Below are 21427 nucleotides of genomic sequence, written 5' to 3'. Positions count from 1 at the left end.
TGAACAGAACTGTTTCACTATTTTGCTGTTCCTCCAACATTATTAGGCTGCTTAAAAGATCCCCAGGAATCACCAGTACAGTTCATAAACCCTACCCCCAAAGACACCAATTAAAATATGAGGTGAGACTCATGGTCCAAAGTGGAAGAGGTAAATATAGCATCAAACTCAAATAATTTTTAAACTATGACAGCTCATTAAATTGGATCCCACTAATTCAAGATATGTGATACAAATCACATGAGCATCTTATGTGAACAATGTTGATGCCAAAGATGCTTAACAATTCCAAAGACCAAACTGTTTCTGAGAACTTTGTATGTTAGAAATTTTGAACAGTTGGGGTATCGAATTTAGGTTACTTTGTCTATCACTGATGTTGGCAATGGAAAGTATTATTTCCTAAAAATATGTTACACACAGAAGAGAATATAAAGGATGGGAATCAGCTTAAATTCAGATCAAGTCCAGAACAAGATTTAACCAAACCCTTCTGGAGATGAGATTAAAATGAACCCTTATTCCAAATACATGTGTTACCATTATCTGCCTTTTAATAAGCACACCTATTACACGGAGAATATATTTTGCTATTTTTTATCTATAGGTCCTGACTGTCAATGCTAAGGAAAACAAATGGATTACTTCTCGTTCCATTATTTCTTTTTTAGATATAACTGACCGGGGGATATGACTGGCCAAATGCTGAATATTCTACAATGCATGGGAACTAACCAAGCCTTGATCTGTTAGGTTGTTTTTTTGTTTTTTTCCAAAACTCTTAACCGAGAGCAAATCTATGAACATAAATGGAAATTATTTCAAAAACAATGACATATACACGTGTAAAGGCTACATTAAGTGAATGCTCATCTTTCCTTGGATTCTATTTTCATAGATTAAAGAAAACAAAATCGCCATCATTCTTTATATGCCTGTTTGGAAAAGCAAACACTTCATCAGCAAGATGAGCAGAATAACAACAGAAATTACTTGTCACCAAGTACATTTTTTTAGTTATTCAGATAAATAAAGCAACATTCGGCTTCACGTCTGCATGTTTCAACAAGTATGACTGCGGTTCTACACACTTCTCCGGGCCCCTTTGGGAAGAACAGAGTGGGGGTCATATTACTGTGCATCCAGCTAGCAAAACAGGCCTCAAGTGTCTCTAAAGGTCATTTAAAATCACTCAGTTTACCAGAGTCACTCACAGATTAATCCAGGAGAGGTGGGAAAGCCAGATGGGTGACGGGCAGGGCCACGGCGCACTTTTAAAAGATTCCCAGCAGAAAGAAGGGTGGCAAAATTTGCCCCACTGAAGCCCCACCCCGGGGAAAAAGACAACCTTTGGATAATGCATCTGCCCAGATGCATTATCTCATACAACTGCATCACGATTAGCTAAAAGACTGGTGCCAGAAGTTTCTCTCCGAAGACAGGCATAAGGTACACCATCTCACAGTCACAGAGGAAAAAGAATGCAGCAAACCTTTCTGTTCTCCCTGATCAGAAATAGCAAAGCTATGGAAAGTCACATTAACTGTTAAACTTAAAAGGAATCTCAGTAAGTAGTACAAACACAGACCTCCGAGTAGAAGTACGTATATAAAAATATCCTGACTTATCTGGCATGGAGCCAAGCGGAAAGTCTTGCTATCACAGACCTGAATTTTTATTTAGATGTTAGAATCACAGCAGGAATAGTTTAAACACACCATACTAAAAAGTTCTCATATTAAAGATTCTGTTTGAGGAACTCAAAAGTTATTTGTCACATTTACATATGTGACCGTGATCCCATTACGTTCTAATAAAAATTACAATGTATTTTACTATCTCACTACATAAAACAACATATATGGCGTAAGTGTTAAAGTATTTGCTTCATTCTTAAAGTACTAAAATGAGTATGTGAAACTTTTCCCACATGAGTAATGAAGCAACCTGAAACAGCTTTTCTAGGATTACCAGGGCAATTTCCACCCTAACTACCTTTTTTCCTCTCCCTCTTTTTTTTTTTTTTTTTTTGGCACTGTTTAAAGAAATGTTCCTACTTTTCACTCGAAGTTAGCTGAGAGACTAGTTCTTGCAGAAGAAGAAAGTAAAGCAAGTGAAGCAAAAAAAGGAAACCCACCTATGGACAATGTAACTATAAATACACTTCTAACAAAGCAGAATCCTGAGTATTTCAACACATTTGTTACAAAGTTTTATTCTACTGAATTAGAAGACGAAAATTCCTCTCATATGGTACACGCATTTGAGTCGTAGATACTTCTCAAGCAAACACTTGATAAACACAATTGAAGTGTTATTAAATACAATGCTTTACATCACGTCTTTTCTTCACATATTGATGAATATAGTATCTTACCTAACAGGAAATTTAGGATAACTGACTTTACACAAGATCACATGTTAATAAACTCACATTCTAATTACTTACTATTAAAATAATTAAATACCTTTTGTAGACTGGTAGGATTTAGCTGAGTTTTGTCTATTATTTTCACAGCAACCTAAAAGAAGAGAATCATTAAACTGTGTTTGAGAATACATATTTTGATGGATTAAAAAATTACAAAGAAAAAAATCTTTTGTTTCATTCGCAACCACATGTAATATAGTTATAATTGGAGTTCACATAACTAGATGGTGAAGTTGTGATAATCTGCAGCCTTACTGTGTATCCCACTGACTTAAGTCTTTAACACATCTGATTCTGAGTCAATAAAATTACACCTTTCTTATTTTTTTCCAAGCCTCCCCTTTTAAAGTAAAAATCATCGGTAATCATTTACTTATGATTTTAATAACTTATAATTATCAGAGGGGAGGGGCTGGTAAATTCAGTAGGTTAGGTATCACGTGAATAATATAAGACAAATTGAATGCTCAAGCTCACTTATAGAAGCAAAGTAAGCAAATGGATTTGAATGTCCTCAAAGTCTCTGCCTGATGGAGCCTGGGTCTGAAAAGCTCCTGGCAGAGGACTAAAATCAACCAGAAGTGGACTAAGATCAACCAGAAGTGATACTATGGACAGAGAGAAGGAAAAACTTATTAAAAACAAATTATGACTGAGATCTTCACAATGTCCTCACTAGAGCAGGGAAACATTAAGTAATACTGCTTTTTAGTCTTTACTATGTAAAGTATTAAATAAATATTAGTAACAATAATAATTACTAAATACATAAATTTTTTCTCTATATACATACACATAATTTAAAACACATGGGATTTTAGAAACCCAATTCTCTTATTACCTGAGGAAAAACATCAATATAATAACAGTTGTGCAATGTGGGCTCTAAATAGATAAAAATTAGTGGGTGACTTTATATACATTTATACCCAATTTACATGAGGCAATAATTAATGTGAACTTCCCTGCCTCTTCCTGGGGCCAGGGAACAATGGTAGTCAGAAATGTTTACAGAAACCGTATAATGCAGACAGAAGTCTGAGAAAAGCTCCTCTGTAGTTACACCTGATTTACAAAAGATGCTACGTGAAGGGAGGAGTCTTTTCTAAACGTTCAAAGGCCAACTATGGCTGTGTCCACGGATGTTCCATTCACATGCATCCCAGTGTTTTACCATATTTCAACTGTCATTCATTCCCAGCATCAACTATAGGAAAGCTTTAAAGACTCTGGAGAGGTCCAAGTAAATATTAGAAAGCATCATGAAAACTTACCTCTCTACCCGTTAGAACATGTCTTGCCAATTTCACTTTGGCAAAATTTCCCTTCCCTATTGTTTTTTGTAAACGATAATTTCCAATGTGAGGCTGTTCGTCCGCGGACGTAATGGAGTTTCTACACCGAGGGATGTTCTGTCGGCTACTTGATTTGGTGGGCTGGATATGTGGTTCAGTATATCCATCCACAGATGTATGCTAAGAAAGAGGTTAACAAGATTTCATTGTTAATGAAGTTATATTTTAAAAAGGGCAGTTAAAAAGACTACAAATAATTTTCATGAGTAATTCAACTTCAACAAAAATACATCACACTACACAATTTTAAGGCGCAAGAATTCTATTTATAATTTCTACTTGACTTCAGCTCGGTTTGCCAGAGGGAACAGAACTATTTAAAATGAAATGTTCTGCATAACTTTAGGTATATGTTTTTGATTAAAAAAATATAAAGAGATAGATAGAAGCCATATAGACCAATACTCCTCTAAGGGTACTATCCCTTTAGGATGAGATGAGAACACAGTCTGGGCTGTGTCATTACGAGGGCAGAATGTCTTTAATGCCGAGACAAACGACTCCATGAGTACATTTCGGCTTCTCCAAATCGCCCTGGCTACTTGCCATGTTCACTCTTTCATTTGCTGGCATATAGTTGGGTCAGCTGACCAACCAGCTGCCTGCTTCAGGTGTCCTTCTAGTCAATTCCTGCCCAACCTTCTCTCTCAGCTCACTGTGCCCAACCAAGAGAGACAGCGATGCCTGTGTCCATGACCTAACGTCCCCTGAATTCCTCCTCAGTGCTACTCTTCAGGGAAGGACGTCAGTTTGTCCCACGGTGTCACACTAGCCTACAACCGCACTGAACAGCTGGTCCAATGCGAGCTCAGCACGTGGAGCCCCAGGTCAACCTGCCTAGTGAACTGTGTGTCATCACTTCTGATTGTTCTGGTCTTGTTCAGTTTTGTCTGCATCCTAAAATACATACATTTCTAGCAGTTGTGAAAATACAGACTCACACATAATAAACGTTAATATCTTTCTCCAACAAACTTCTTTAAAATAGGTGAAGATGAGTAGCACAAATTAACAAAAGGGGGCATCTTTTATTTACAAAGTAACTAACTCAGCCTTTGCCATCTTCCGCATACAACTAAAAGTTTGTCTAGGGGCACCTGGCTGGCTCAGTAGGAATAGCATGAGACTCTTGATCTCAGGGTCATGAGTTTGAGCCCCACCTTGGAGGTAAAGATTTCTTAAATAAACAAATATTAAATAAAAGCTTGTCTAAAAAATTTTGATCGGAAAACTTCTTAAGGGCAACATTAAAGATGACTCCATTTACCAATCTCATGCAAAGCATGACTCAAGGTCATTTTTCTATTCGTTATTACTTTAGGATTTTTTTTTAAAGGAGAAAATCAAACAAAGGGGCTCCGTAAAAATACGAGCCTTCTACTTTCAAGTTTTTTTAAACCTGGCTCAGAATTGAATGGGTTTCGCTGTGCCTCACACACACCCGCAGCCTCTAGCCTCACTGGGAACTAGTACCCCCTCGGTACATTCTCACTGCACACCGCGCTTTCAGGGAGCTCATCGTCCACCCCGCCGTACTATCATTATACGCTTACTTCTCCGTCTCTGCCACCCTACCACGGGCAATCTGAGGACAGGGATGTTTTCTTTTCATTTGTATACACTCACCACAATGCAAACTGCCAGACACAGAGGAAAGACTCAACAAATCAATAGTCCTCAAAGGGTTGTCCCTGAACCAGCACCATCAGCGTCATCCGGAAACTTGTTAGAAATGCAAATTCTCTGGCCCTGTTCCAGGCCTACCGAGTAAGAAGGTCTAGGGGCGGGCCCAGCAATCTGTGTCCTGACAAGTCCTCCAGGTGACTCTGATGCACGCTGAAGTGTGAAAACTACCGCAATAAATAATGCAAAAAAGGGGTAAGTCCAAAGTTATTCACTGGCTCTTAGAGAATTCTGTATTATCCGAGCACAAACAGATGTTAATTACAATCAATTTCTAAGCGTTAACAGGTTGCCGTACTGTTTCCCATAAATGGTACTTCTCTACCTGAACTTGTTCTGCAGGCACTGTGGGCCTGTCCATCCTTCAAGAGTTAATTTTATCTCTTCCTCAACAACGCTTCCTATGTCTTTCCACCAAGCAGAGTTGACTCCCTCTCTCTTCTGTTGCTATTTCTATATCCAGTAAAAACTTCTACTACTGGAACTGTCACACCATCTTCTAAGTATGTGTCCATGGTCTGTTTTCACTGTGAGACCTGAAGCTCCCTAAGTCCCATAACTTAGTACAGTGTTAGGCACAAAGAAGACACTCAGTAAATAAAAGCTAAACTGAAGGAATTTAGGGCCCCTGTGCTCCTAATGCCCCACAGAGAAGGACTTCTGAGGAATGATTCCTTCCTGTCCCTATCTCTGTTGGGTATGATACCCACCTCCCAATGCTAGTTGCAAGGCACATCCTGGCGCTAACCCATATTATGACAGACTGCATTACTGGCCTCAAATTTCCATGCCCTTTGCCATGTAACTCTCCAATGTCCTCCCAGTGAAGGCAGGGGAAAGCTCCCCACTCTTTGGAGGCTCACTCACATGATTTGCTTTGGCCAAAAGAATGAGTTGGAAGTAACAGTATAGCTAGTCCCAAACTAGTCATCAAGAGCCTTTGTTGTGCTTCAGCTTGGTCTCAAACTTCTGCTATCACCTTCAGAAGGACTTGCCTGGGCTGACACCAGAAGATGAGAAATACACAGAGCAGAACCATTCCCAGCTGTGCCCAGATTAAATCAACTGGTTCCCCAGATGATCCACTGGCTCCTAAGAAATTATATATGCTTGTTAGTTTAAGCTTCTGAGTGTTGGGATGGTTTGTTACACAGCAATGTCAGCTGATACACATAGCCATCACTATTTTTAAATTCAGAGGTAAACATGAGAGCACAATGAATAATTTAGAGATGCTTATCAGACATGTTCAAATTCAAAAACAAACAAAAAAAGAAGGGGATGTTATATAATCAATTCCCTAATGAGAAATTCTTGATCAAATAAGCTATATGTGGGCAGAATCCTTACTTTTTTGTATCTCCAGCAAGTACAGTGAAAAAAAGGGGTCAGCAAATTTTTTCTATAAAAAGCTGGATAATAAATATCTTAGGCTTTGTAGGCTGTATGCTATCTCTGTTGCATATTCATTCCCCGCACCCTCAAGCTTCTTAAAAATATAAGAACCTTTCTTAGTTTAGGGCCATACAAAAACACAGCAAAAGGCTGGATTTGGCCCATTGGATAACAAGTGACCCCTAGGGTAACATGTATTTTTGGATGCAGGATTAAATTATTTCTGGCAGATTCTACCAACAGAGTAGAAGACTGGTGGACAAGCACAGGTATGGCTGTGTCTGTACCTGGAAAGCAGAGGAGAAGACAGAGGGCTCACCTAGAAATAGTATTCCTTCTCATCCCACCCCCTGAGTTGGAAAAGGTAGCATATTCTCCAAAATCCTTTTTAAAAATAAGATCTCTTAACTTTCAACATTAAACATGATCATTTTATGAGCCATCCAACTTATTCAGAACGCATTTATATGAGTCTTATATTACAAATAAAATAGAATATAGGGAAAATATTTTATATTATAGAATTCTGATTATAAAACACCCATTCAAACAAATACCACCCCCCCCAACCGCCTTTTTTCTTTCTTAGATTGCCACAGCACCACTTATGAGCATACTCTCTCCCCAAGAAACTCTTTGAAGGAGAGTTTGGAATAACTGATCTCATTCCTTCCTGATCAACACTTAACTCTCAAACAGAAAACCTGGCAAGAAAATGAATTCAGCTCATGCTGGATCAAACAGTGAGTTTAAGAACTATCTTAGCCCTAAGGCTAGTAGATACAAGAAATTGTGTTAGCTTAATTATAGAATAGCTACAAGTTTTAGTCCCCATCTTAAGCTGAAAATACAAGTTTAGGTCTTGGCATTTTTCTTTCTTCAAGTTGTCCACTCAACCCAGTAGACCGTGAATTCCCTCATTCTTACTGCAGCAGGGGCAAAGGGACCCCACGGCTTGCCCTGAGTGTGCAGCATATTTACAGTCCTTAAATGCCATAGTTTCATTGGCTCTTCAAGTCTGCATCCCATGGATCCATACTCCAATTCTTGAATAATAACAGAGTTTTCCCTGCCTTCAACATCAACTGAAATGAATTTTTCTACTCACTAGCTATGCATTCTTGGGCAAACTGTTTAACCTTTATGTATCTGTTTATCAGTCAAGCTGCTAAAAATCATGTTTAGGAGGGAAGGGGAAACTTTTTTTTTTTAAGTTTATTTATTTATTTTGAGAGAGAGAGACAGAGAGAGTGCACACAAGCAGGTGAGGGGCAGAGAGAGGAGAGAATCCCAAGCAGGCTTGTGCCATCAGCACAGAGCCTGATGTAGGGCTTGAACTCACAAACCATGAGATCATGACCTGAGTCACCCAGGTGCCCTGGAAGGGGAACCTTAAAAGCAGCCCCGGTGGGGGTGGGGGAAACAACACAATACATCCAAAGGAATGACAATACAAATGGCAGCCCACTTTTCATCAGAAACAACGGAGGTCAGGTGACAGTGAAAGATTTTTGATGTGCTGCAAAAAAACCAAATGGAACCCCCAAATTCTTCATCCAATGAAAACATTCTTCAAACTAGAAGATAGAGACATTTTTAGATGAACAAGAGATGAGAGAACTTGCTGCCAAAAGACATATACTATATAAAGTGTTAAAGAAAGGTTTTCTGGCTGAAGAGAAGTGGCCAGGATGGAAACTGAAGCTACTACACAAAGGAATAGAGAGCTCTGGAAAGGAATAAATATGTGGGTGAGTAGAAAAAGGGTATAGATTTTTTTTATTTCTTAATTTCTTTAAAAGACATATGAGTGTTTAAAGCAAAAAATTATGACACCATATGATGGAGTTTATAGTGTAAGCAGATGTGAGTATATGTGAAAATAAAAGTCCAAAGGTCAGGAGAATTAAAATACTCTTACAAAATCCTTACATTTTATCTGATCTGGTACAATAGTAGTCCTAGGTAGACTGTAATAATATGTAAACGTATTCTGTAATCTCTAGAGCAACCACTGGAAAAAAATGCACTGAAAAAATGCAGAGACCTAGGTAAGAAGTCGACAGAGGAATTCAAATGGAATACTAAAAAATACTGGGGCGCCTGGGTGGCTCAGTCGGTTGAGTGTCCGACTTCAGCTCAGGTCACAATCTCGCCGTCCGTGGGTTCGAGCCCTGCGTCGGGCTCTGGGCTGATGGCTCGGAGCCTGGAGCCTGCTTCTGATTCTGTGTCTCCCTCTCTCTGCCCCTTCCCCATTCATGCTCTGTCTCTCTCTGTCTCAAAAATAAATAAACGTTAAAAAAAAAAAATTTTTTTTTAAAAATACTGATTAACTCAAAAGGAGGCAAGAAAGGAAGAAGAGAGGAACAACACAATAACAACAGACAGATGGGACAAAAACAAAACAGAGCATATTACACTTACCAAACAGATCAATAATTATATTTAACATAAACTGACAATTCAAAGAGATTATCAAATTAATTTTTTAAAAAGGCCCAAATGTACGCGGTCTCCAAGAGATGCCCTTTAAGTCTGAATACACAGATAGACTGAAAGTAAAATTATGGGGAAAAATATACAATGCAAACACTAAGCAAAACAGAGCTAGAGATGCTATAATAATATCCGACAAATTAGACTTCAGTACAAGGAGAACTGAACCAACAAAGTAAAAAGACCTACTATATAGTGATTAAAAGGGCCAAGTCATCAGGAAGATGTAATAATCCTAAATGTAAACATCTATGTGCCTAATAACTGAGTTTTTCAATAAGCAAAAATGACAGAAGAAAAGAAGTACACAAATCCACGACCATGACGCGACTTTAACACCACTCTCTCAAAGGAAAAACCACACACGCGCGCGCACACACACACACACACACACACACACACACACACACAAAACACAACGGGTAAAGGTGAGCTGAACAACGCTGCCAACTTAAGTCAAAAGTTCCCGAAGCACACAGTGCACATACTCCAGGTCAAGAACCCTTCTCAACATCCTTGTCGCTCTATGTACCAAGTTACTTTACTGAAAAACTGTACACAGGTATGATTTTAGTTCTCTTTAGGATGACCACTTTGGATTTTTATCAAAGGACAAGTTAAAAAACAGTCACATCTTTCTTGTAAGAAAACATGACCACAGGGGTGCCTGTGTGGCTCAGTAGGTTAAGCATCCGACTCTTGACTTCGGCTCAGATCATGATCAGTCGGGAGATCGAGCCCCATGGGGGGCCTTGTGCTCGGTGTGCAGCCTCCTCAAGATTTTCTCTCCCTCTCTCTATGCCCCTCCCCCGCACTCTCTCTAAAATGAAAAAAAAATTTTTTAAAGAAAACATGACTGAACATATCACTAATAATGACTAACGCTTATTTCGTGAGGAGCCAGACAATAAAAATTCTCCCAATGGTATACTTCCTTAATCATACTATGTTATCATACAATAATGTCTCCTTCCTTCCCCAAGTCAGTGTTTCAAGGTGAATTTTCATTTTTAAATGGCAAAACAGTGAATGGCTTCAGTAAAAAACAGTAGCTTTATGAGTGATAAAAACTTGTAAATAGCAGAAAAAGAATACTTATTGAAAATGGAAGGCCTGTAGCTTCTCTGCCTATGTTCCCTACAGCACTTGGGACATTTCTTTTTTTCTTTTTTTCTTTTTGAGAGTGAGAGAGACAGTGTGAGCAGAGGAGGCAAAGAGAGAGACAGAAACACAGAATCCGAAGCAGGCTCCAGGCTCTCAGCCATCAGCACAGAGCCCGATGTGGGGCTCGAACTCACAAACCACAAGATCATGACCTGAGCCAAAGTTGGCCGCTTAACTGACTGAGCCACCCAGGCGCCCCGGTATGCTTCTTTACACAGCCCTTAATACCTTACAGTGTGGTTGCCTTTTTTTTTTTTTTAAAAACTACCTCCTACTAAATAAACTGTGAGCTTCTAAGTGGTCAAGCACCTATCATTCTTAATCATTCAAACAGTGGCTGCTGCATGAATGGACCCACTAAGTGTTATTTTTGATTATAGGTATCCCACTTAAATTACAAATAGAAAAAAATCAATTTTATCTCATATATCAAAGCTTATTTCAATGAGATGCCAACAAATTTGTTAAGATGGTCATTATTAAAATAAATTGCCTCCAAAACTTCCTAACAGCCCCCTGACATGTGCCACATGAGTGCACAGTACGGTGACCCTGCCTGCCCTTAACAAGGAACTGCACAGTATTTCGAACTTTTATATTCTAAGTGATCTTTTATCTGATTGTTTTTAGGAGTCAGAAATGGGAGTGATTTTAAAACCTTAAAAGCAGGATACCAGTGGAAAACAGTGGCCAACACAGTTTATTAATATAGGGCTAAGGAACCTAAAGACAATCTTTGCCAGTATCATGCAACAACATGAATTCTCATCACAGTCAACGAGAGATATTAAGGAAGGAAAAGGTAACTCGGAAACATCACAATTTATCGCCAAATTTGAAAAACACGGAGTAGCACTGAATGATAACCCCTAAAAAAACAGAAACAAGTAAGAATATCCCACCAAACACTCGATGTGATACTGGTGCTAGACAGACCAGCAATGCTTTTTAAGGAGAAAAATACACAGAGGAGAGATCTGTGTTGTCTTTCCACCACTGGCATGAATATAAAGCTAGAAAATGCAATAAATCAGTAAGCCTCTTTTGCAAATACTGCTGGAGTGAAAGAGGCTGCCAGGAAACATCCTTGATGACCAGTGACGTTCTGCCAGGACCTTTGGTGTGCCCCAACTCACCCTTCTGCCTTCAGCTAGGACACCAGCTCCCGGGAAAAGCCGTCCCTCCTATCAGAGCTTCCACACTCCCTTTCAGCTAAGCTGGGTTCAACGTCCATTTCTGGTCTTTCTATAGTTATTTCTAGCAGTGCACTGGCCCACATTAAAAAAATTTTTTTTTTAATTTTTAAAAAAACATTTATTTTTGAGAGAGAGAGAGACACAGTGCAAGCGGGGGAGGGGCAGAGAGAGAGGAAGACACACACACACACACACACACACACACACACACACACACAATATCTGAAGAGGCTCCAGGTTCCAAGCTGTCAGCACAGAGCCCGAAGTGGGGCTGAAACTCACCAACTGCAAGATCATGACCTGAGCCAAGTTGGATGCTTAACCGACTGAGCCACCCAGGTGCCCCTAAAAAATTTTTTTAATGTTTTATTTATTTTTGAGAGAGACAGAACATGAATGGGGGAGGGGCAGAGAAAGAGGGAGACACAGAATCTGAAGCAAGCTCCAGGCTCTGTGTGGTCAGCGCAGAGCCCGATGCGGGGCTTGAACCTGTGAACTGAGAGATCATAACCTGAGTCGAAGTCAGACACTTAACTGACTGAGCCACCCAGGCGCCCTCTCTCTCTTTTTTTTTTTTAATTATGCACTGTCCCACGTTTTAAAATTAATTTTTATTCAAATGATATAGGCACAAGGTCAAAAAAGTAAAGGAACTCTAACAGCCTGCCAACAAATTATCAGTCCCCCCTACAGCCCCTTCCAGACCAAGTCTGCCTCCTAGAGGCTTCTCCTTTGGCATTTTCTTCCAATTTTTGCTTAGGTGTTTCTAAACAAACTGCTTTCATTGCTAATTCTTGGTTCATCAGTCTTAGACATTCTCTCAATTTCCCATTAACGGTCAATTAGGATTAAGATCTTTTAGCTGCCCTTCCCCTCTGGTCATCCTCCTAATGCAATATAATCACATTTTCAGTTAACAAAGTATTGTGTTTACATGATTAGGACTTGTAAATACAAACTACTAGGAGCCAAGTAGTATGTTATTCTGTTTCTATTAAATTTTTTTTGTCAGCTTCATGGTGGGATAACACCCAATTAAAATCACTAAATGTAAATATACGCATTGTGGCAAACATAAAGCCATGAAACACAACAATTAACATGTAAAACATGTGATCATGTTTACATGTTTGCATAACAGCCAAAAGTTCCCTGTGCCCTGCACTGACAATGCCCTCCTCTCAGCAATCTGCCTTCTGATATTATACTTTTACCTTTTCTAGACTGTTAAGGAAAACAGATCACACCGTACAGTTTAACCTTTCAAGTTCACTGTAATTACTGACATATTTGGAGCTTTAAAAATTTTATTTTGTATTTTTAGTGTTTTATTTTTCCTATATTCATTGCATTTTCTTTTTTCTTTTATTTTCTAATGATTCGGAAGCCCCACCTCCCGGGTCTAGTCTACTGGTAGTTATTTAAAAAATGTTAGGAGTAAAAGTCCAGGTGCAGTGGGCCAGGGGCAAAGTGGCAAATGAAAAGAAGGTGGCAAGGGCAGGTAAGGGCCCTGACAAGTTTGACTTTGAAGACAAGGCAACAGTGTGGCAGCTGGGGAAGAAAGAGGGGCACGGTGAGGGAGGTTCTTGTTCATCTGCTTGTTTTAAGACGGGAGACACTTGAACATGCTTAAATCCCAAGGGCAGCATCCAGCAGAGAGGGAAGCTGATGAGGCAAGAGAGGGGAAAGACAGAGTTCCCAGAAAGCGGAAAGACCCAGAGCACATGTGGCCCTTACTCAGGAAGAAAGACACTTCTTCCCTGTAATGAGCAGAAAGGAAGAGAAATCAAGCCTAGATGTGGAAATGTGCGAACACTGGAGAGAGTAGGAAGCAGAGGGAGTTCCAGTGCGACGTCTCTCACTGTGTGACTCGTGTCACTCTCATCTGCTAAGAGTGAAGAGAGGCCGCACAGGTTTGCAGAGAGCAGCAAAGATTTGAAATAATCTCTGTAGAAAGAGGAAAAAAACGAGCGAACCAAAGAAGCCTAGTAGGGCTGCTGCGCAGTCCTGACAGTCTGGTGACCACAAACTGATTTGGCTCTCACCTGTCCCACTGTGTCATTTTCTTCATCAATACTCAAATGCCCATAGACAGGTTACTGAGGAAGCAGATGTAAGAGTTCATCCTGGTCTGGGTTTGACAAACAAGTAGGAGTTCAGCTATTTGTGAGTTACTGAAATGCTGGATCCTAAAGTCTAACCTGAGTAGTGAAGGAGAAGACAGGGCTGATGGACAGGGAGAGAAGTAGAGGCCAATACACTGGAGGACTCAATGAGACGAGGAAATGATTAAGGCAAGACTCGCTAAGACAGCCACTCAACAGCCAGGTACTTGCAGTCAGAGGTACGGGCGGCTGGATTCGCGGAACCAGAAGGACAGATGGCAGGCGCAACTAGTATAGAACGTTTCATTAAAAATCACCAAGAATTCTTCTTTTTGTTTTTAGGATTTATTTTTACATGTGCCTGTTCTATTTTTGAAATGCTTTAAAGAACTGCATTAAACTTCATAGCCACATTACTAGAATGAACCTTTAATTATCTATGATTTTCACTGGTTACATTATTCAACGGTAGTTTCTTACACCCCTATGTTTCCCTTTCTCAGACTTGCTTTTTTCTAGTTTCAATTTTTTTCAGGTAGGTGGGCAGATGATATAGCTTCTGAGTTGTTGCAGCTTCTTTAGGTTTATATGTAAAACAGCTTATAGAATAGGTACAAAGGAACATTTCCCCACTTTATTTCCAGATTTGTTCAAGAAGGCTGAATTTTTTAGAATCATGATTTACTGATAACCAGAAAATCATTACAATTGGACTGTGACCCACGAATGACAAAACAATAAAAGAGGAAATTGTACAGAATTTCCAGGTGACAGAATTTTTACAAAAGTTTCTTTAAGGAATATACACAAGTACAAAGGAGAATCATTGATATGTTAATGTCAATGTTAGTATCTCATGTCAATAAGGAAATCAACAGAGAATTCAACAAATGGTATTGTAACAACCAGAAACAAATTAAGTTGGATCTCCAGGAGTGATTAATTTAGAGATAGATGGAGCATAAGCAGGGGGAGAGAAAGCAGAGGGGCAGAAGGAGAGAGAGAGAATCTCAAGCAGCTCAAGAGGGTCCATGTTCAGCGAGGAGCCTGACACAGGGCTCGATCCCACCTCAACTCTGGGCTCATGACCTGAGCTAAAACCAAGAATCAGACTCTGCTCAGCTGGCTGAGTCACCCGGGTGCTCACCTCAATTTTTTTGTTAAATTTGACGTCATAAAATTAAAGAAAAAAATGCACCGAATTCTTTTAAAAACTCTCCTTACATCAAAGAGTTAAATAATAAATTGATAAAAAATATTTGTAACATGCGACAGGCAAATGCTTCATTTTTTCATAGTAAAATTTTTGTTAAATCAGCAAAAAAAACACTCATGAGAAAAATGAAAATAAGCAAAGGACAGCTATAAATAGTTCACAGAAAAGGACATATACACGGTTTTTAAACATATGAAAGCATAGTCAATCAAAAGTTAAACATAAATTAAACATAAATGAAATACTATTTTTCATTTACCAGATTAATAAAGATTAGAGTTTGACAGCACTGGTAAGTAAACTGTAGTACAAATACATACACTTGTATATTATATAGCTCAGAGTGAGAACTGATACAAATTCTACATAAAGGAATTTCGCAGTATTTATTATTAAAGAAATTCCATAACCATTGCACTAGAAAACTTACTTGCAATAATTTATTCTACAGAATCACAAATGAGCTTTAAAAAAAGAAATGCATGCAAAGATATTTATTACCTTCTGTAACACCAAAAGATAAAGCAAGCACAAATGTCCATCTGTAGGGGACTGGTTATGTACGTACGGTATGCTCTTTGTAAATGTGTGTGTGCGCGTGTAGAAGCATCACAGGTTTCCATAAGCATAAGCATAGAATATGCCCCAAAGATTACACAAGAAACACAGCATAAGCAGTTCTCTCTAGGAAGGTGAAAATGTGGAAACAGAAGTAGAACATTGTTTCTTCCTAATGTAACTTTTTAATGTTTGGAGTCCTGTTCTATACGCATATATATTAACCATTCAATATAATGAAACAAGCGATTTAAAATTTTTTATCTAAGAGAACAGGCAAAGGGAAGGGGGAACCAGCATTTACTGAATGCCCACTCTGGGCTATACATTGTGTTAGGTTGAATAACTTCCCAAAATTCAATCTAATAATTAGTTGCATTACTGGGATTCAAACTCAGATGTTTATTACTATACACATAGATGGAGATGTGTTTTTAAAAATTAAAATTTAGGGGACATGGTGGCCAGGTGGTTAAGGTGATGGACTGCTAAAAATTAAAATTTATGGGCTCCTGGGTGTCTCAGTTGGTTAAGTGTCCAACTTCAGCTCAGGTCATGATTTCATGGTTCGTGGGTTTGAGCCCCACGTTGGGCTCTGTGCTGACGGCTCAGAGCCTGGAGTCTGCTTCAGATTCTTATCTTCGTCTCTCTCTGCCCCTGCCCCGCTTGTGCGCTCTCTCTCTCTCTCTCTCCCTCTCTCAAAAATAAATGAAAAACGTTAAAAAAAATTTAAAGAAGAGGGAATTTAATTAAAAAATTAAAATTTGAAGTGCAGCTTTGAGGGTAAATAGTAGAATGACAGCACACTTGCGTAATTACTTCTGTAGAACCCACACAATTAGTAAAGTTGAAAAGAAACAAGTTACAGCATAATAATCATGCAGCCACAACCCCACTCTTCCAACTCCAAATTAAGTAAAAAATGGCAAATGAACAGTTTCAGAGGGATCTTATTAATGACCCCTAAATAGGAGGGTTGATGACCAGATACATAGGCAGACCGCAGGAGAAATGGCAAGAAAGCTACTATCTGGTGCCTGAAAAAAGAATCGAGTGGTAAGTTCACCTTTCTCCAACTCAACTTCCTAACTAGTAAAAAGGATGGTAAATCTGCTCATTCTAAAAAAGACCAAAATCCAAGAAGCATTCCCCTGTGGGTCAGATGTAATGCCAAAACCCTTAATACTCATAAAATCATTCCAAGAAAATATACCTTAAAAAAAAAATACACCTTACCTGAGGTCACCTGTTCCCTTCTGCCCCAACCTCACCAGTCTCCCTTTCCTTACCACTCACCACGTCCCTCAGGCTGCTGAAGAACTAAAAAGAGACTGTGAACCTATGAGCACTTATACCTGGCTGTCAGTTCGAGTTCTATTTCCACTAAATGAAGAGGTAAATCAAGGAGAATCCACCTACACTATTCTTAAGCAAGTAGAAAGTCTAGATAAAACTCTCTATTCAAAGGCAAACTGCACGTACAAGACTCCAACACTGTATCTCTGCTTAGACACTGGAGGGTGAAGGGAGAGAGGGTCCCTCGTGGAGCTGAGTGCGTACAGAGAACGTGTGTCCTTACCGGCTCATCACTTACAAGGCAGACTCTGCTGATGCCAGAGGCCCGCTGTTGGTCAGCCTCGCCAATAGCTAAAAGCAAGGTGCCGAGAGGAAGAGATCAAAGACCTGACGAAAGACCTTAGGATAGGGACAAGGACAAATCACATCGGCCTCCTTCACTGGCCAGTGCGGCATGGCAGAGTCCATGGCTAGAACTTCGACTGGGAAGCCGTTGCCTCCCGTCACTCCCAGTTATGCTTTGTTGCTCTACATACCCCTCCGCAGCAGACCCAAGACCAAGGGCTCACCGAGGAGCCAACCGTCACAGAACAGCGCAAATACAAGCACACTCTCCTCTTTCAGTATCTGCTTCTATTTCTGCAGAACACTGAGGACAAGGCCAACAAGTTGAGACTGGGGCCAGTTCACCATAGCACGTATTAAAGGAATATTCTCCAGATAGTACCACCAGGGTGCTGGGGGCTTCCAGAATGAACTCACTGTAGTGGCATCAACCTGAAATCACTTACTGGCTGATCCACAGGCTCCAAGCGATGGTTACTGCTAAGAAAACTGATCATCTGTGATCACACTATGGCTTAAATGCTCAGGGAGAAAGAAATGGAAAAATATCTGAGTGATGTGATTAAAATGTAGTAATTCCGCACCCCCCCCCCCAAATTATACCCATTTTTCACATCTACTACCCCATTCTTAATGCAAGGGCTGTTTCAAACAATACCTTACTGAAATATAAAAGCAGAATGGTACACACTTGGGATTTTATATCCTTTTGCATAAAATAGATAGCTTTGTACTGACCTAAATTATAATAGAATTTTCCTCCCTCAAAACCAAACAAAAACAAAAAAAAAAAAAAGAAAAGAAAAAGAAAAAGAAAAACCAGAATGAGAGAAAAAGAAACCCCACCATCTTGTAAGGAAGAGAATGAGAATAAAGAGGAAATTGTTTTGAGAGTTTCCCCTTTGGTATTTGCATAAACTGCCTTAAAGATGAAAAAAATAGTATTATCTCAGGAATCAAATGAAACCACTACACTTCAACATCATCACATTATTAAGTTTAATTTAACAAATATTAATTGATCATCTGTTAACTGCTAAGTATTAACTGATGAAGGAATAAATGTAATTATAAGAAATGGCCCTATATATTCAAGGTTAGTGGGAACAACCAGTACAGTTTGGCTATGATAGAGCAATCGGTAAGCTGGGTATACGACACGCGGCTCTGTCTTCCCGTCAGCGCGAGCTGTTTCCCAACATCAAACAGTTATTCTCAGGCCACCAGAGCTGTAATTCAGTAAATCTTCTTTTACCCACCTTGTACCATATGGGACCTATTTGGAGAATATATATAGGAAACAATTTGCATATACATCTGGACTTTCACCTTTCCAGCAATTACCACTATAAGTAAATAATTGTACATCCCCAGAGGGCAGAGAGAGTGCTGATTTGTCTCACCTCAAGCAAAACACTTTGTATAAGATACCTGGCCTACAACAGGCTCGCTTATGTGTGGAACGCAAAGTACACAGGTCTGTGTCTGGGCTCTCTGATCTGGTCTCTGATACTGTTGCGACCACACACAACCTTTAGTTAAATACAGGTTCACTCTGAGCCACTAATGGAACTTCTGGGCGAAAAAAAAAAAAAAAACCCAAAATAAAAAACAAAACAAAAAAAAATCATGAAACAAACTCTAAAGCATCCATATTAAGTGAAAATCAGAGAAAACAGGGAGAAATTAAATTGCAAGGCTATTTAAAAGCCATTTACGCAACGGTTTCTGCTCTGTCCCTCACCAAGCTAATGTTTTTAATAAAGAAGCATGTAATCCATTTTACTTGGTGACCCTTCTCTTTGCTAGTGATGTGCTCTAATAGAAGTGCTAATTGACAATGAAATGGCCAAAAGGAAGACCACACAATGGAAAGCATTCAGTCTACCTAAGTAAGATTAACAGTGTTCTTTTTCCTTTTTTTACAGATTTTTCTTTTTAAGTAACCTCTATACCCCACATGGGTCTTGAACTCAAAGCCCTGAGACCACCAGCCCCATGCTCCACTGGAGCCAGCCAGGCACGCTGGATTATCAGTTTTCGAAAGCAAAAAATGGCTGGGTTCAAACAAAACATTTCTATTGAAAGCATGACTTGACTATTCATTTCTACAGCCTCTGGCATGGTGATTAAGAGAAATGGGTCTGGAGCTAGGCTGCTTGGCTTAATGAAATCCTGGCCCTGCAATTTATTAGCTGTGTGACCTTGAGCAGGTTGTTGAACCTGCGTATTCCTGGGTTACCACAAGTGGAAAAAGATGTGATGATAGTACCTCCTTCAAAGAGCTAGTTCAACTGTCACCCAACTGCATGAGGGGTGTTCTCTGTGCACTGTTCCTAAAACAGCTTCCTGAGGGCTTCTCTCCACCCTCTAACTCTCCTTTACTTTCTTCATACTGCTTACTGCTATCTAACATTGTTATTTTTTTAGAAAGTACTTGTTTTCATACAACTTCCCCTGTAACAGCAGAAATGTGTCTGACTTACTTTTCTCTGCACCCCTCATGCTTAGCTAGAAGCAGTGCCCAGAAAACTCAAGGAGGAACTCCATAAATATTTGTTGAGTAAATGGATTAATAATACACGATACAGTGAGGTACTCTGTAAGCATTCAATAAATGTTACCCGTTATTATCCAGGTAATTAATTCAGGTAAATAATTCAGGCTTTTGTGTTATCTCCTTAAGTAATTTTTCTCATTGTCTTTGCAGATTTACTATTCACCAAAGTCAAAAATTGCATCACTTTACCTTCAAAAGATTTTTTCCTTCCACTGTTGGGAGCTGCCATTCATAAAGATTATTTCATTTCATTTAGGCTCATCTCAGACATTTATTGAGCACCACTCTATGAACCACATTCTGCAGATATAGCAATGAAAGACTATCCCAATTAGCCAAGAGGTTTGTACCTTAAGCCTAGCGCCTGCCTCTGATCAGGCTACCTACTTAAATGCAGTGTAAGGAGGGATACGGATATGTACAGAATGTACTGGGTTGGGGCGGGGGGCGGGAGTTTGTAGAGGATCCTGACCATTTAGTGGAAAACCTCACATGATTCTGTGAGGCTCTTCAAAGTCCTTCACTCATTATGGCTCAGATTCTACCTTAGCTACTGTTTGTGCTGGTAACATTATCACCAAAAGGCACCTGCCTAGGTTCTCTCAAGTGAGGTGTTTCTTTCTTTAAAATTAATTTATTTATTCTTGAGAAAAAGAACACGTGAGCAGGGGAGGGGCAGAGAGAGAGAGAGAGACAGGGAATCCCAAGCAAGCTCCATGCTGTCAGTACAGAGCCTCTCGCGGGGCTCGAACTCACCACCTGTGAGATCATAACCTGAGCCGAAATCATGAATCAGACACTTAACAGACTAAGCCATTCAGGCGTCCCCCACCCCAAGTTAGGTGGTTCTGAAATGTACCCACATGGGTGGAGATTTACACAGGTCCTAAGCAAACTAAGGAAAATATATTTGGGTGTATGTATAAATGTATGTTAGTATAAAATTGCCAAATGGTCCCTCTTAAAAGGATCATCCTTTTAAATTTTTTTTTTTTAAATCTTTATTTACCTTTGAGAGGGAGACACAGTGCAATCGGGGGCAGAACAGAGACAGAGAGAGGGAGACACAGAATCCAAAGCAGGCTCCAGGCTCTAAGCTGTCATCACAGAGCCCACCTCGGGGCTCGAACCCAGGAACCACGAGATCATGACCTGAGCTGAATGAAGTAGGATGCCCAACCAACCGAGTCACCCAGGCGCCCCAAGAACCATCCTTTTTTTTAAGGCCAAGTCCTTGTATTTGTTTGGTGTTGTGCGGTCCTTTCTTTTAAGTAATTATAGTAATAGCTCATGGTAAGTTTTCCCCACTTACTTGACAAAAAAGTTGGCAACCCCATTCCATTTACAAAAGGATGGCAACCCCATTCCATTTTTAGTTTCGTGTGGAGGTGGGGGGGGTTGTTTTTACAAATTTTATCAGTAAAATTCTGAAATCTAGAATATCTAGAAGTAAACAGAATACAATGAACAGCTGCCTGGCCAAACTCCAAACGCAGAAAACTTGATCTTTTATTCATTAACACACTGTCCCTTCATTCACCCAAGCCCAATTTTCATTAACCACTTGTCTGTAACCATTGTCTACACTATCCAGCAAATCTTAATTGTAACTCAGACAATATTAAGA

General features: G+C 39.6%; 1 protein-coding gene across 2 annotated transcripts in view; it reads right to left on the bottom strand.

Annotated features, from left to right (window-relative positions):
* Nucleotides 1-21427, bottom strand: part of MARK1 (microtubule affinity regulating kinase 1) — a 116454-nt gene that overhangs the window by 64474 nt on the left and 30553 nt on the right. For both annotated transcript variants that reach the window (XM_042975820.1, XM_042975821.1), the window contains exons 2-3: nt 3706-3906; nt 2469-2522 (exon numbers count right to left, since the gene is read on the bottom strand). In XM_042975820.1, coding sequence (XP_042831754.1) covers nt 2469-2522; nt 3706-3906 — 255 coding nt within the window. The remainder of the gene's footprint in view (nt 1-2468; nt 2523-3705; nt 3907-21427) is intronic.

This window comes from Panthera tigris, chromosome F3 (assembly GCF_018350195.1).
Source record: "Panthera tigris isolate Pti1 chromosome F3, P.tigris_Pti1_mat1.1, whole genome shotgun sequence".
Classification (NCBI taxonomy): Eukaryota; Metazoa; Chordata; class Mammalia; order Carnivora; family Felidae; genus Panthera; species Panthera tigris.
This window is presented reverse-complemented; position numbering and strand designations above follow the sequence as displayed.